This window comes from Amia ocellicauda, chromosome 22, assembly GCF_036373705.1.
Source record: "Amia ocellicauda isolate fAmiCal2 chromosome 22, fAmiCal2.hap1, whole genome shotgun sequence".
In the NCBI taxonomy this organism is placed as follows: domain Eukaryota; kingdom Metazoa; phylum Chordata; class Actinopteri; order Amiiformes; family Amiidae; genus Amia; species Amia ocellicauda.
Genome location: NC_089871.1, coordinates 6,657,035 through 6,674,586, shown reverse-complemented (window position 1 = coordinate 6,674,586; position 17,552 = coordinate 6,657,035). Strand labels below are relative to the sequence as shown.

Genomic DNA, 17,552 nt, shown 5'->3' with positions numbered 1-17,552 from the left:
GCTATAGGAGTCTTTAAACAGATTTTAAAGAAGACGATATATATATATATATATTTGGTTTGACTTCCAAACGGACAACCTCAAATGCACATGCTGACACACTAGTATGCCTCTGCAATGTCAAACCAGACGAGGAATCTGACCTACCTGCTTTCGAGTATTGTAATTGCCTAGAACTTCAGGGAGGGAAAGATGTGATGCCACAGACTGATTTGTAAACTAGGAGGCAATCAAAATGGAGTTTAAGCACATCACACAAATGTGCTTCAGAAAATAATAATAATAATAATAATAAAACAAGTCACATTGTCTCATTGGGGGGGGAGAAAACAGGTCAAAACACATAGAGAAGGAAGTCATCTCAGCAGTTTTATAAGGGGGATCAAAAAGGTTTAGGTTTATACAGCATACATATGATCAAAATAATGAAATAAATATTCTCAAACGGTCTTCTGGAGGGGCGATACTGGGGGGGTTGATTCAATTAACACCCCCTTTTAACCTCCTATAAAAGTTTTTAAATCGAATCACTTGGCAGTTTGACAAGCTTTCAGCACTCACTCACTATTTGTGCTTCTGTCTGGATTTTACTTTAAGGACAGCCTGTACAAAGGCCTCTGTACAGATGGTTCGACATAGCAGCATCTCCTCCTGTCTGATCGTCCTAAGAGGGTGGTGGCAGTGAGGTGAGGAGAGAAAAGTCTTGGCTGGAGGGGAGCAGGACGCTGCAGTTTTGGACATATCTTTCACTGAGATCGCAGCGCTCAACCTGTTCAAAGCACACCACAGATCTGACTGCCATTTTTCCGGAACCTCAAATCGGTAACCGTAATTCTCATTACATTAATAATAATTAAAAAATCATTATCATAAGAGGAATGCTCTCTGCTCAGCATGCGTTTTAGTTCACACAAAAGGAGCCACACACACTTACGCTATTATGCAACAACAGCATGCCGATAATTGCTTGCGTAAGAGAACTAGTAAAGTACAGTGGCTACGGCTGTATCAATGATGAAAGGTCCTGTGATTTTTTCCGCACGTCATGAGCATCTTTATGGATGGAAGATTGAAATAAAGCACCTCTTGTTCACAAGAAAGCTCAATTTGTTAAGACAAATGCATACCATCACCTCCAACCCCCGGCACATGGGTAGGTAGTTTACTGTGCCTTTAATTGGGCTCTACTGATATCACCTTTGCTCCTAGTGCTCACATCTTTGGGATAGCCCCATATAGACCCAAATTAACTCCGACAAACCTCAGAAACCAAAGTTACATTTCAATAACAATCATTCAGACTTTATTTTAATATAGGCACAGTATGTTCAGTCATTCATAAATCATTCTGAATTCAACATATGCAATATTTGAATTGCAGATCTTTCCAAGATAAGCTGATAACCGACAGGTGGACTTCAAAGATAATTGCTTACAAATCACCACCCACTTACTGTACTACAGTGGGAGAAAAAAGTATTTGATCCCCTGCTGATTTTGTACGTTTGCCTACTGACAAAGAAATGATCAGTCTATAATTTTAATGGTAGGTGTATTTTAACAGTGAGAGACAGAATAACAACAAAAAAATCCAGAAAAATGCATTTCAAAAAAGTTATAAATTGATTTGCATGTTAATGAGGGAAATAAGTATTTGACCCCTTCGACTTAGTACTTGGTGGCAAAACCCTTGCTGGCAATCAAAGAGGTCAGACGTTTCTTGTAGTTGGCCACCAGGTTTGCGCACATCTCAGGAGGGATTTTGTCCCACTCCTCTTTGCAGATCCTCTCCAAGTCATTAAGGTTTCGAGGCTGACATTTGGCAACTCGAACCTTCAGCTCCCTCCATAGATTTTCTATGGTATTAAGGTCTGGAGACTGGCTAGGCCAATCCAGGACCTCAATGTGCTTCTTCTTGAGCCACTCCTTTGTTGCCTTGGCTGTGTGTTTTGGGTCAATGTCATGCTGGAATACCCATCCACGACCCATTTTCAATGCCCTGGCTGAGGGAAGGAGGTTCTCACCCAAGATTTGACGGTACATGGCCCCGTCCATCGTCCCTTTGATGCGCTGCAGTTGTCCTGTCCCCTTAGCAGAAAAACACCCCCAAAGCATAATGTTTCCACCTCCATGTTTGACGGTGGGGATGGTGTTCTTGGGGTCATTCCTCCTCCTCCAAACACAGTGAGTTGAGATGATGCCAAAGAGCTTGATTTTGGTCTCATCTGACCACAACACTTTCATCCGGTTCTCCTCTGAATCATTCAGATGTTCATTGGCAAACTTCAGACGGGCCTGTACATGTGCTTTCTTGAGCAGGGGGACCTTGCGGGCGCTGCAGGATTTCAGTCCTTCACGGCGTAGTGTGTTACCAATTGTTTTCTTGGCGACTATGGTCCCAGCTGCCTTGAGATCATTAACAAGATCCTCCCATGTAGTTCTGGGTTGATTCCTCACCGTTCTCATGATCATTGAAACTGCACGAGGTGAGATCTTGCATGGAGCCCCAGACCGAGGGAGACTGACAGTTATTTTGTGTTTCTTCCATTTGCGAATAATTGCACCAACTGTCGTCACCTTCTCAGCAAGCTGCTTGGCGATGGTCTTATAGCCCATTCCAGCCTTGTGTAGGTCTACAATCTTGTCCCTGACATCCTTGGACAGCTCTTTGGTCTTGGCCATGGTGGAGAGTTTGGAATCTGATTGATTGATTGCTTCTGTGGACAGGTGTCTTTTATACAGGTAACGAGCTGAGATTAGGAGCAGTTCCTTTAAGAGAGTGCTCCTAATCTCAGCTCGTTACCTGTATAAAAGACAACTGGGAGCCAGAAATCTTGCTGATTGATAGGGGATCAAATACTTATTTCCCTCATTAACATGCAAATCAATTTATAACTTTTAAAATATGTTTTTCTGGATTTTTTTTGCTGTTATTCTGTCTCTCACTGTTAAAATACACCTACCATTAAAATTATAGACTGATCATTTCTTTGTCAGTGGGCAAACGTACAAAATCAGCAGGGGATCAAATACTTTTTTCCCCTCACTGTATGCAACGTATACTCTGGCAGGAGGTCTCCAATTCAACCACGCTGACACAGCCTGAAAGATACAGCCGTCTCCTACTCTATGGTAACAACCACATCTGGGGGAGCAATTCAAAAGCATTCGACTAAGTATTTCGGTCCAGTACATATGCAAGTGATCCAAAACTAAATTAGCCGACACACCTAACTGAAACTGGAAATGTCAACGGCAGGACGGTTCAGATCAGTTTGGTGCAAGGCGATCATTCGGATGCCAAAGATGCCTCTGGAGTTTATCTGAGCACCATGGACACCTGAGGACTAGGTAGGAGCTGATAGCAGGCCGTGAAATTCAACTGCATTTCAATTCAAGTCAATAATAATAAATCAATAAAGTGAAAAAAGAGGAATCAGAAAATGTGAATTTTGTCGAAAGTACAAAAACAAATAAAATCGGTCTGCATCACTGACGTCTGCAGAACTCTCTCATTTTGCTTTGTAAAAACCCAGCCCAGATCAGACCTGCTTGTGCCAAGGCAAACATCCCATGCTGTTACCAGATGGCGCGAGGAATGTGAAAACCAAAGAGTGTGTCCTGTGTGTGTGTGTGTGTGAGAGAGAGAGAGAGAGAGAGAGAGAGAGAGAGAGAGAGAGAGAGAGAGAGAGAGAGGGAGAAATGTTCCTACAGAAACAAAACAATTGCCTGGAGCTGGGATCAGACGCATGTACTTTAAAAGTCCTACTTATTAAAATGAGCATCTACCAAAGGATATACTACCGTCAATCCTGAGAGATAACACAGAGCAGAAAAAAACAATCCTACTCTAGTCTGGTGTTAATAAATACACCAGTAGGTTAGTCTGATTCAAAGCTAAACACACACAGAGACAAGGCTTTCTGTAACACTTGTTGTATAAGTTACAAAATGCACCTTTCTGCTTGATTTATAAAGATATTCATAGTTTGTTCCCGCAGGGCAATCAGAGTAGCTTTTTCCTCATTCATATCACAGCACCATTTTCAGTTTCATATTATGGAATTCGCAAAGCATCTGAATTATTGAGAGATGGTTACATGGCTAAAATAGGCAAAAAGAAACACACCTGATTCAGTAACTCAGTAGAAACACAACCCTAAACTTAACAAGAGACTCAGTTTATCAGAAGCCCTAACCCCAACCCTAACCCAGACAAAATAACGTAACCCTAGTTGGATGGCTTGATTTCAGTGCATAATTTACCTATATTATGCAAAATATTACCCTATGAACAACCTGAATGTAATCATAAGATTATTTCTTCCTTCAGCCATATCCCTATTGTAAGCTTAGTGAAATTTGCTCTTTTCTATTTTTATTGTATCCTGACATTTTTCTTAATCTTCCAATTCTTCATTTCACAGAGATGTGGTATATATTAGACGAACACCACATTAATATTCTGATTCTTTATGATGCCGCAGTGCAGTTTAGAAAGGAGAGATTGTACTTCATATTACCAAATACCGTCGCAAAAATCTCTTATTTTGGACGTGCCACAGAAGTTTGGAAAAGAAACAAACTTAATACATTAAATTAATAAATAATGCCGACCACAATTGCACAACTCCATCCCAAACAAAGAGGGAAATTATTTGTTGCTGTTGTTCTCGTTTTCACTGTTGTTTGCAAAGTGCTGTGAAGATCCTTCCCTTTAAATTCTAAATATTGTTCTTGTATGTATTTAACCATCTTGGTTTGCAGATCAGTGTGGGAGGGGAGCACAGTGCCTGTAGGGTAAAGCCCTGGTCATGTGAATCAACTTGTGAGGTGTGCAACGTCTCTGGAGAATAATGGTAGGGGGCCGCTACGAATCATGACACCTGACCTGACCGGGGCAGTGGAAAGCTACTGGCTTCAATTAAAAAGCAGACGGGCATCCAGGTCAAGCACGGTTTTCTGTCTAGTAGGCGTTGCAGCCCTGTAAACTGATGCCTAGATGCAGAATGTATCACTGATAAAAGTAAACTTGTCCCAAGAGACAGAGAGAAAAAGAAACGCAAGCAAAACGGCAAACTTTCCACAAAAAGTAAACACAACCCCCAATACAAAGAAACAAAGTAAATTAATGTTGGGGAATGGATGTACTCCTGAGCCATTTTAAAAGCACTTTGAAAACAAACCTGTGTAAATAAAAGCACACTTATGGCATACACTCTCCAGCTAATGGCTGAAATCACATTTCTGGAAATGCATCTGAACTGAGCTGCAGACAAATTCATCTCCCTGCTCTGACGTTTCATCTGACACTGTGATGCCAGAGACCAGACGTCATTCTGGACAGGGGAATAAGAGCAATAAACCTGGCAGGAAAGAGTCAAAATAGAAAACACCACCACTGTAACTACTGATCTTTTGATGATCCAAAAATAAAGTGAAAGTCGTCAAAGAAGTATAGTCTTAAATGATCTATTAACATTTTGCACATGGAGGGCAAAAGTGTCCTCTGGGTTTCGCAAACTGCTGTGGAAGAGGGTCAAGTTCTCAGTATGTTTCTAAATGGCCAAATATAAATATTGTTATTATGGGGCACAGCAGCTCTGATGAAGGATTGCATCCATCGCCAGGGGTCTTATACAAATTAGAATATAAAGCAGTTGCAGAAATGTCCTCAGTGAATCCGAATTGGATCTGCACCACAGCACAGAGCTCGGCAACTAAACAAGACGAGAAAACAAAAAAGCACTGACCGCAAAAGATGGTACGAAGTTCAGTAATCCTTCAGGGTGACAGCACCACCAAATGACTATGCCCAGTCACCCTTTCACACGGCAGACAGATGCACAGACCCCACTCCCACACGGCGCACATTTCACAGGCTCAGGCCAACAGGACACAGGGAGCAGGGGTTAAAGCCCGAGGCAACTTCTGCACAAGAGAGTGCCTTGAACTTTAGCCCACTGAGTTAGCGGTGGCATGTCAGTTCCAGAGAAACCAGGCAGCCATCACAGCTCATTCGTGGTCGACTTAACAGCCCCCTCCTCCCCGAAGCAGAATTCATTTTCGAGCTGGAGGCTTATGCTAGGAGAGGGAAGCTGAAAGAGGGAAGTAGAGTAAATTCAGGCTTGCCACACACAGAGAGAGAGAGAGCGAGTGTGCAAGAGAGAGCAAGAGAAGGACCGAGAGAGCGTGCAAGAGAGAGAGAGAGAGGAGAGAGAGAGAGAGACAGAGAGCGTGCAAGAGAAAAAGCAAGAGAGAGAGAGGAGAGTGCGAGGGAGAGAGGGAGAAGGAGAGAGTACCAGAGAGCGCACGAGAGAGAGAGAAAAAGAAAGCTGACAGCGGTTGTGCACCCGTTAACATACCTGCAAGCTCATCGGTTGGTGTAAAAGCACTTTTGCCCGGACCCACCCAAACTATCCACAGTGGGTGTCAGGCTTGGACCCGAGATAAAGCTGAAGAGGACAAGGAAGCAGCATCGCCGAGCTCCTTAGCAGGGCTGCTTGACCCGGCGCCGTGCATATTCCAGGAAACTGTGTCATCCTGCTGCTTAAGCTGCCTGAAGAATCGCCCATCTCACATGCACACGCTAATCTACCAGGGGTCAGTCAAGGTAATCCCCGCCGAGCGCTCGCTTTGATTGGCATTCGCAGCAGCACAGCAAGTTTTTGGTCTCGTCAGATCACTGGGCTGTACCACTGGCTTCACAGCCGAGAGGGGTGTTCCCCTGCCAGGGAGAGAGCACGGCTCATGCAAGCATACTGTCGGGGATTCGATTCTTTTTTCCTTTTTCTGCTACTCTACATTCTGCTTAATTGCTCTCTCAATCTGTTACGTGCCCTCTCTCCCCCTCAATTCCCTCCATCTTCCTCCCCCTCAATTCACTCTCTTACCCTCTCTCCATGCCCTCTATGCCTCCCTTTCCCCTGTCCCTCTTCCACCTCTCTCCCTCCCTCTCCCTCTCCATCCCACTCTCCCTTCCTCTATCCTCCCCCTCTCCCTTCATCTCTCCACCCCCTCCCCATCTCCTCTCCCTCCCTCCTTCCTTCTCTTCTCCACTATTTCCTTCTTTCCTCCCCCTCCCTCTCTCTCTCTCTCTCTCTCTCTCTCTCCCTGCCCCTCCCTCTCCTTCCCTGCTCCTCCATCCCTGCCTCTCTTTCCCTCTCTCTCTCCCTCCTTCAGAAGCTCTACACACTCACTCCAGTCTGTCAGTCTCCAGGGCTTTCTGCAAGTACAGAGCCCAGCTTGCCGTCTCTTTGAAAAGCCACAATACGCAGTGTCGGTCTGTAGACTACGCAGCACTCGTACAAAGCAGGGACGCCCTACTATGCTCATGTTTTTTACTATAATTATTTTATTTCCCTTTCCTTTTCTTTTCTAAATCTCCGAACAGCAAAACTCCTCTCTGTTTACTTCCACCGATTTCACGACCTATCCCCTCCACCCTTCCTGCTAGCTGTGATATAACGGAGCTCAATTAATCCTAGTCGAGTTAGAGTTTGTAATGGTACCTACCCATAAGGTTCCACATATTTTTAATTATGATTGCCTTTATTTGATTTGCTACTGATTAAAGCTGTGCTTTTATTTGATCTCTGTGCTGTTCTGTCTGTTCTTCTCACCATGTATCACTGTCCATCCTCACACTCATTTGGAGAAGGAAATGTTTAGACTACACGGCAGAGAGGTATCTTTTAGCTCTGGGAACTTTACTGAACATGCAGAGGAATTCTTACTAGGAGAGGTCAAAGGGGAAATAAAATAAAAACAAATAGCGTGTGGCCACCAGGGTGTGGCTCCCTGTATCCCATCTACAAATATCTCCCAGACTAATGTCTGCATCCATTTTTAAGCGTCTGTATTTGCCTCCATTTTAGATATCTATGATTCACATTTTACATACTGTATCTCCCGAGACAAAACAACGGGCAGAGTCCTTATCACCTTGCCCATAAACTTAACGGAAGCAAAACACGGCCATGCATACAATAGCACGCTTTCCCCCGAATCGCACTCTCCCCCCGCAGCGAGAGGCAATGTCACCGACGGCCCCAGTCTCGCTGTGCGTATATAAATACACCCTTTTTGTTTTAATCAGCAAGGCGGATGGAGTGGGGGGGAGGGAGAGTGAACAGGTTGGAGACGGGCAGCCTATGGGGTTCAGACTGCGAGAGGATTGGACGACGGCTAGAACTCATTCAAGGACAAAAACAACTTTAATAATTTACTCGGTGCTCTGGGGAACGGAACAACCTTCGCTACAGCCGAGAAGTGATGAACGAAGACATTTTAGGGCACTTTTCTCTTTATCTTGTAACTTTATTTTTGCCTGAAGCGCAGAGTAGGTTTGACCTGTCAATGGTTCCAGTTGAATGGGGATTTAGCAGTACTGGCTCGGAAGTCACGGTACAGCTTCGTAGTAGTTGTTTGATGGCTTCTGCATCGCTGTACAAACTATGCACAGATCTAGTGCTGATGTTGTACACTTATATACATACACACAGTCCAGAGTCACCACACAGCAATAAGCATCATCCCCCCTCCACCACCCTTCAAAAGTATCAGTCTAAACAGGGGATTATCAATCAGAGATTAACTGCTCACAAAGGAAGGTCACGACCTTTGGGGTGAAAAATATGTTCTGTGGATCTCCGTGGTTTGGTGCCCAACAGACTGAGTTTACTCACTGTTCGGGGATCATACCAACTGTTATCCTCCTTAAGAAGAGAATGCAGGTCAATTTGAACAAGTTAAATAGTAAAATAGCAATACGCAATGATTCATATATGATGATAAGTATATTAGAGAGAGAGAGATCTGATATCCCACACACAATTCAGACCACAAATGTTTGAGAAAGTGACTGTACTGCAGATCAAGACAATCATTAACCCCCGGCATATGGGTCTCTCGGAACATTTTGAAATTCTGAAAAATGTCTGGCAGAGAGCAACGTGGAAATTAATATCATGCCGACAAGAGCAGCCAACCAGATCAAACGCATTCCAGGGACCTCCTCCGAATCGCTGTCCAAATCTGCTAATCAGGCGACACATAAATCTATTTTATATTTACCAGAGGAATAAGGAAAGACTCCTCTACTCCCAAAGCACTGTCTTTTAGCCCACGAGATTAAAAGACACGTATACTTTTGATTTTAACACGTACAGAGGGGGAAGGAAATAAAGAAAAACCAAGATTGAGCTGTACAGTAGGGGGCTCCCAAGAGCAGAGCAATAGGTTTGACTTATCCGGTTCATTTTATAGAAAGCTTTCAAAATACACACTGTCCTCTCAAACATGAAACAGTTCAGGTGCCTATTTCCTCCATTAGCACAAAATAAGAAACTACATAACGTATTATTGAATTAAAAAACATTTCCTTTCATTTATCTTTCAAAAAAAGTATGTATAAAACTGTATGTGCTTCCTACAACATAAACAGGTTAGAAATTAAACAGCATGACATATCTTCAATACTTACAATACAAATGTTATTTTTACAAGAGAGAGAACCCCCAGAACAAAGCACAGCCAGATAGAGTGTGTGTAATTTTGTGAAGGTTTGTGTAATTGAGACCCTTCCGATTTTTTGCATCAGAGATTTTAGAGTTTGTAAGTTTTGTGTTGTGGTCTTTTTGTTCAGAGATCTCAGAAGGCCCCCCATGTTTAAATGAAAAGACTGCATTTAAAAATAAGCCGAAAAGATGGGGGCTAGCTTTCTCCGGGGGAGTTCTCTCAGACACAGTTCAGCCCGAACCAACGGCACACTAACCTGGTTCCTTCCTTTGCGACGCCCTAAGTTTCGCCTCACCAGAGTTTTGTAATTTTCGTTTTTCTTCGTCAAGTAGTAGTACAGAACGCAGTCTGACACGCACTGCAGCAGAGAGAGGGGTGGATACGGGGGCGAAGATGAGAGACGAGCACACAAACGAGGGGGCGAAGAAACAAACAAACAAACAAGCTCCAATCAGAACCATATGGTACTTGATTCACAGGCACAGTAAAGATTCAGGTTTGCTACTCAGCCCCAGAGTCAGGACTTTCTGAAGTAAACCAAATCTTTTAATAAATGGATTCAGAAAAATATTGACTGAAACCTTCTACATAAACACTTAGGAGGTGAAAGATGAAACTTGGATATGAGATTTGAGAAGTTTTAGTGATTAACTGTGGATAAGAGACCCAACTGGATTGATACTGTTCTGGGATTCGTTTTTGTTTGATGTTTAAAGTTCAAACTCAGCTCATCTGAAGTAATTCATGTTTGGATTTCTGCGTTTCAGTGTGTGTTGTAAACATTTCTCAAAAGCCCCTTCAGTGGAATAGTTATAAATGAGAGAGAACAATATCACAACCGACAGAATTCACTCACTTTCCTCTCCAAATAGGAAGCGATGAGGCCAAAGTTTTTGGGATGTAGCATAAACCTAGAAGAGGAAAATAAAAAGTCAGCACAGAAAACGCATACAAGCTGATGAAGACATGGTCGATTAAGTATTTTTTTCACACACTGTCAGCCCTGATGGTCAACCAGATCTTTCTTTTGTTTCTTTTAACATTTGAAACCACATTTTCTCTGACCATTTTCAGTCATATAACAGAGAATATGTTTTATTATACAGGGACATAATGAAATCGTCAAGCAGCAACATTTCTTTTTAACTTCTCAGACAGAGTATTAAACAGGATGCAGATGCCGAAACCAAAAATAAAAAAACATCAATCCCTCCTTTCCTGTGCACGAGTTTCATACCTATATGTGATGAAACAGCTGCCACTGTTTTCTTCCAAGAGACACCACGCCAGGTACCTCTCTGCCTGCTCCACAAGATCTACACCATCTGGTTTCCATTCCAGCTGAGCTCTCAGTTACCACATTCATCCAATTATTGGCTTAACTGGTCAGGATTAAAGTGATCTTTACTTACTGACTGAAGACACCTTTAAAACCTGAAGGTGAGAGCTCTGCGGGACCAGGCTTGGAGACCACGCTAATGAAATGTAACCAGGCTGTAGCAGGCCGCTTCCCTGTTGTGGTACCAATCTAAAAATCCCTAGTTAGAAATCTGTATGTCTAGATCTTTTTGAGCAGTCACTGACACCTACATATCAGGGTGGGAAAAAGTGCTACTATTTCTACAATTACTTGCAAGGAGGAAGTTTGAAGGACACTTTATTTTTGTTCTCCTCATAGCTTCGCACTCATGTTCCAAAATACGATACAGCTCTATCCTAGTGCCATGAAAACCTATTAGCTAATCTGTCAGATATGCATTGATCTTTTAATTAGATTTTAAAAGAGGATACAATCAGCAGTTTACACTACACTTCAAAGCAGCTACCATAATAAACCATTCTTGTACAAGATACAAAAACGCAAGACCTAATTTTCAAAAAGATATATTATCATTAAAAACAGGGGGTGAACTTAATTTAATTAAAGCAGTTACATTAATTTAGGGATATTAAAAAAAGAGAAGGGGCTTTAAATGGGGAACTAGCATTATTGTACAATTCCTTTTAGATTTCTTGATTCCTTCCAAGCGTGACACACAACACGATTATCAGCAGATCTGGCTGGTCTTGCCAGTGACCCAGAGAGGGGAGGCTGAGTCATTCAAGTCTGGCTTCTTAAAAGTGTAAGATTCTACATTCTGCACTCCGAAACAAGGAGTGATCGTTCTTCAAACAACACGGTAAAAACCTTTAACCATAGCCACCCACGGCTTCGGTTTTCCTCCTTGAAAGGTTTTGACAATATCCTCTGAAGAGCTGCAACTCTTTAAGCAGGCCTTAAAAGTGTTGTGCATGCTTCGCCACGGCCAACTCGACCTTTCACATAAAAAAAAAACTGACAACAACAACAACAAAGCATCAGAGCCGAGTGCCCATCTGTCAACCACAGGCCCAGCTGCTCACTTGTCTTTGAAGATCTCCTTCTCGTGGTCTGTCCAGACGTTCATGAACTGTCGTGCCTTGTACACCTTCATGGGGTCATCCATGAGCCCGTTCATGTTGATGAACTTCACGCGGCGCTGCTCTGAGTCGTACATCATGGGCGGGATGACGGAGAGCTGGCGCATCTGCTTCTCGTTGTTCTGCACAGAGGAGGAGGAGAAGAGAAGATTGTGACGTTACTCCGGCGCGCCTCGCCCTCTCCGCACAAACACAGATGCCTCGGTCCAGAGCAGAGTACAGCAGAGCACACTGTCCAGCGCCTCACAGAGGGGGAACTGTGAGATGTTCTGAGGTGCTATTGATTTCTTTCTGAAGCCATAATATAAAGACCTGAAAATATTATTTCTATTTTTGCTCATCCAGCACAGAAAAATTACCTATTCACCTTTTATTCCACCAACTCTTGCAGCGAAAACATCTCCATTTCGGTGGATTAACTTGGCATAAGACTTATGGTATAAACTTACATTAAAATCCAGGTGCTGAGATTTTTTAAGCAAATATCCAATAGATTGTGAAAAGCCAAAGCCTCAAAATGTTTGGTCATTTAATTTATAAACCAACATCAATCCAAACTCCAGACAGACATACCTCCTGCTCGGACAGGCCGTCGATGATTTCGGAGATCTCGTGTTCGCTCCTGGCGATGGTGGCAGAAAGACCAGTACCTCGCTGGCCCACCCTACAAAAAATTAAATCAGAAAATGTAAGTAAATTGCAGTCAGTTACCGTCAAATCCAGCGGCGATTTTGAGAGCATCTTCCAGAACACAAAAAATTATGTTTTTAAAATACCACTCAGGCAGTCTCTTCTCTTCCTCGAGGGGTGACTGAGGGACAGGGGCCGAGGCACGGCTTCAGCTAGAATTTAATTTTAAGCCTGACCTGGCTTGTCCTTTGCTCCAAACTTGGCAACCGAGACAGTGCATTAGAAGGGTTTCATCCCGGATTATCTTTTATCCATTTTTATCAGAAGATAAACATTTAGATGCACGACGCCACTGCCAGCCTGGACACATTAACAGAAGGTAGAGAGTAAAAGGTTCACAATTACACAGGCTCGATTAACTCGACCAGACAGAAGCAACTGCAGTCGGCGGCTTCTTAGCAATGAAAATAATAACACGCCTCTTGCTTCACTACTAGGCGAGCAATGAAATTAGTTTTTGTTTGTGCCGTCCAATTGCGTGACCCTCCCTTGTTCTGCAGTGGCCTTGCCATCACCTCTGTACTGTGAAAACCCCATGTAGTGCTTTAATAACCACAGTTTCCTGAGCGCTCTTATACAAAACAAGGGAAGCTTTAGGTCAGACAGCCATGCTCTTCCCTTTTCAGATACAATTTTTAGCTTTTTCTCTTTCACCTACTTTCCAAACAGGAAGATCTCGAGATTACACTTTACTGCCTTTCAGTTTCTCTATTTTTAAACAATGATTTAATTTACAAGAGAAAGAAATTCTCTCAAAGCAGATGCACGTCTCATACAAGTAAGCGTTCTTCGACATGACTGTTGACAGCACTGGTGCGTTTTCATTCAGATCGGTGTGGCAAATTCAGAGCAGTAGGCCCGTTTCAAAGTTACTCGCATTATCATCAAGAACGGACAACAAAAATGTAGGATTTTCCTGCGGCTCTGCTGGTAAGATCGCCAGTAAGTAATTGGGGCACTTGAAGAACACGGTGCTCCTCCAGAGACTAACATTTCAGCATTACGCTAGACGCTGATATATAATACAGCTGGTTCCCAGTAGAGTTCAGGCACCTAAAAATGGCTCTGTCTGCCCGGCGCTTTGTGATTCTAGGAAGACATCACTTTGCAGTACCAGGAATATTTCACGGGGCACTTCTGTAGCTGACTAGCAAAACGAACACTGACCCAATTCCTTAGATTCGACTATATGGAGGAGTGAAGATGACACCAATCCAAGATAATTTTCTACTGCAAAAAAAAAAAGCAGAGACCTGTGTGGCGCTATCAATGCTGTGCTTGGAGAAATGGATGAAGGGGACACTTCCACTCCTCAACAGCAGTGAGGATGTATTTAATTACAAAACCTACAGAACAAGAATTTGCAGCAATTCTTACTTGAACTTTATCAGAGGAGTCCAATGTCCCGTGTCGTGTCCTCTAAACTGAACACCCCGACTGGGAGATGTCCAAAACGTTCGCATAGGAAAAGTAGTTCCGGCCGAAGCCGTGGCTCGGGGCCTGAATTCCCGAGACAGACCCTCTCGGCTACACTCATCCGAGCCACACCCCCAGCTCCCGTTGGCGTACCTCTGGAAGCGCTCCTGCTGCTCACGCTGCTTGCGGATCTCGGGGAACTGCCTCTCGTAGTACTCCCTGGTGCGGCTCTCCTTGGCCTTCCTGCGGGGGTTGTTCTCGATCCGCTCCACCTTCTTCTCCCAGGCCTCCATCAGCTGGTCGTAGCGCTGACATATCTTCTGCTCCTAATGACAGATCCGGGAAGATCCGTTGTGTGTTAGCGATTGTTGGCAAAAAAACATTTTGTTACCCAGAAGCACCACCTCCCACCCACCCACCACGTTCCAGGTCCTCCTGTGAACACCGAAAGCATTAACATTCCCATTCCCAATCCCAAACAAGTGCAAGACAACTGAAAGCAAAAGGAGCTGCAAACAAACTGCAAGGAAATAATCTATTCATCATTCAAGAGGCACCTAGTGGGCGAGGGCAGGGAGGAGACTGGCACAGACAGTGACTGGTCTTCATGCTCTCTGTCCTCAGGTTACTATCCAAAATTACGGCTCTTTTGATTAAGAAGTGTTAATCTGTAGTGGGAGGGCGTCAGTGGGGATATTTTCATTGGTAAACCAGCAACTGCTTTCACAACGGCAGAAGAGAGACTCTGTGAAGTGTGTCTCGCGTGGAGACATGTGTAATGCATTTCACTCGCCCATGAAAACAGTCTTCGCCAAGAAAGATGAAAAAGATTAAGTAAAATAAAAAACATTTAGAGGGAAATCGCGTGGTTTCGATTCGCAGTCCAGATTGAGTTGAACAATTTGCTCTCCTCCTGGCCCATTGCCATGCTCTCCCTGCTATTGTTTCGAGCTAAGGGCTGCAGGTCGGTCTGCTGCTGGACGCTTCCAACAAAGGTCACATTCTCAGCATTAAAAAAAACACGTCTCCCTCGTAAAGGGAAACGCTCCTACTTGTGATATTTTTAGACAAAGCTTTAACCACCATGGGATTGTAAACTGTTGTTGCACAGCCCGTATGTGCCAGACCTGCCCTGCGCCGCTGGGTGACGGAGAACGATCCTAACAGAGCAGGAAACCCAGTTCAGTAATTCAACACTCCCAGTCAAACCGCACAGCATGGTGACTGGGCCCTGGGCCTTGTGAGGGGGACACACACAGAGGGCAATTTCAGCTGGTCTACACGACCCTTTCAGGGACGGTATAAGAATAGAAATGTAAATTAAATGGCAGTGGTGTGTCACTATGATGGAAATGAGCTTGCCAGCAAAAGGAGGAGCCCAGATTTGCATAACAGCTCCGCAATGTGATTCCCGTAGATCTCTTCAGCTCAGCTTTCACCCGTTTGTCCCACTAAGCAGCTCTGCGTGGCACTGTTTTAAACCAATGCCAGCACGTATGCATGACTTGGTGACGGTACCTGTGACTGAGGAGTGTGGCAGCTAGGGAAGAACAGACACCGAGGCACTCTTACCCTTTGTTTGCGAGCATGGTTCCTCCTCTTGAAAAACAGAATGAGCTTCTTTCTCATCACCTGGTTGCTGAAACGAAAAACATACGTGGGTGAGAAAATGTCAGCATGCGTACAGGGAGACCTTTTCTGCTCTGATCCTGCTACGGATAGATGAGAGACTGCATTCACTCTTGCCGTTTATACGTTTTTCTTTTCAGAGAGCAGGAATTCCACCCTGCTGAGCTTTTTCTCCAGAACAGAAAATTAGAAATTTACATAAAACATTTATACCACGCTCTCCAGAGATACTGTGAAGATACTTTGATCTCGACATCAAGTTCCTCATGTTGTGGGCCTAGTAATTGACAGAAACAACATCTATCCACTCTATATTTTAAACACTCTTCCCCACCAAAGGGCGTCCATCTTTAATGAGGAGATAAAAGGCTTGATGATGCAGCTCAGACCAAATCACTTCACATGCAAAAGCCTCACTGCAGGCCTCACATGCTAATAAATAACGTCTTGTTAACTCTGATTCTAAGGCTCAAGGTTTTATCCCTAAATCCGGGTCGACAGCACTTCCTATATATCCTCTACAGATGAGCCAGCACCTTCCACAGGCCATGGACCTAAAGCAGTGGCCACAACAGCACGGAAATCAAATCCTTATTTTGTTCTGAATGTCTTCCAAAAAACACACACCTCCCCCCCCCACCCCCCGGAAATAAAGCAAGGCACTGCAGTGAATGAACTTTGGAGCACTCTTGAGCTTTGGACATGCCGTGTTCAAGGACACAGGGGAGGAAAAAGTAGCTAGAGAGCATCTGAAGGCCGGCCAAGCCCAAGTCCTGCAGCTCTACAATTTCGTTCACTACAATACCCCGCTTATTATGACAGAGCGCCGAGTCCTTGTGGAGTAAAGGTTTTGAATTCTGCTGTATCATTTCACCGCAGGTCCACAAAGTCAGAAATCCAAGCGCTGGAATGCATGAACTTCAGACTAGTTTAGAAAAAACAGCAAACTTTAAATACATTTCACAGCACCAGGAATGACAGGAGTGGTAAGAACCCAACTTGGAATACAACTATTACTGGGAAGTAATTGTTTCAGAATTTATATACATTTATAGATACTTCTAGGTTTTAATTTCTAAGATTTATTAAAAGAAAAATCACACCAGGAGATCCTTTCAAACAACAGGTTTCTATCAAGCTGTTGAATTATACTGTCAACAATCCTAACAAACAAATGAGGAAATCCAGGTTGTGGTAAAAGCACGGTGCTGGCCGTGGAAGCGACCTCTCCGGTTCCTACTACAAAAGGGAACTCTGTCCACCCGCCAACATCAGCATAAAATCCCTTCGGGTCCCATTTCCAGACTCCCAGAGACCTGTCTCGTTAAGACGACACTAAACAACACCAAGCCGCTTGAACAGAGAAGACCAAGCAGCCCCTTATAAGGTTCATCAGCCAACAAAAAGATCCCCAACTCACTGTTGTTGTGCTTTAAAAACGAGAAGATCTTTACTGTGCAGTGGAGAAAACATCACCTCTTTAATGCAATTCATTTTTCAGCAACTATGACAGACCTAGCCAAGAGCCAACACATTGGCTGTTAGTCTTCTTCATGTTGTGAGAAGTAGACAGGCTTGTAAACAGGTTGCCTTTGCCTTCCGATGGCCAGAAACCATGAATAGTCCCTTGTAGTAGTCTCACCGAGATGAATTACTGCTATAAATACACACCATACAAGGAGACCACTGGAGATGTTGGCAAACATGAGTTCTCATAGTCAAGACCTTCCCTGATTTTTAACTACATTGCAACCACAAAAATACTCTGAATATTTTCTTGGTTATTACTACCAAAAAAAAAGGTGTCCTAGCTGGCTGGTGTCGGTGGAGCCTGCAGT

General features: G+C 43.7%; 1 protein-coding gene across 18 annotated transcripts in view; it reads right to left on the bottom strand.

Annotated features, from left to right (window-relative positions):
- Positions 1 to 17,552, bottom strand: part of ncor1 (nuclear receptor corepressor 1) — a 65,794-nt gene that overhangs the window by 34,674 nt on the left and 13,568 nt on the right. For 10 of the 18 annotated variants that reach the window (XM_066695858.1, XM_066695861.1, XM_066695860.1 and 7 more), the window contains exons 9-15: positions 15,658 to 15,724; positions 14,239 to 14,411; positions 12,553 to 12,643; positions 11,923 to 12,101; positions 10,376 to 10,430; positions 9,776 to 9,877; positions 148 to 219 (exon numbers count right to left, since the gene is read on the bottom strand). In XM_066695858.1, the coding sequence (XP_066551955.1) occupies positions 148 to 219; positions 9,776 to 9,877; positions 10,376 to 10,430; positions 11,923 to 12,101; positions 12,553 to 12,643; positions 14,239 to 14,411; positions 15,658 to 15,724 (739 nt within the window). Of the gene's footprint in view, positions 1 to 147; positions 220 to 6,365; positions 6,853 to 9,775; positions 9,878 to 10,375; positions 10,431 to 11,922; positions 12,102 to 12,552; positions 12,644 to 14,238; positions 14,412 to 15,657; positions 15,725 to 17,552 lie in introns of those variants that run through there. The other 8 variants (XM_066695862.1, XM_066695873.1, XM_066695874.1 and 5 more) reach the window with 3 other exon arrangements.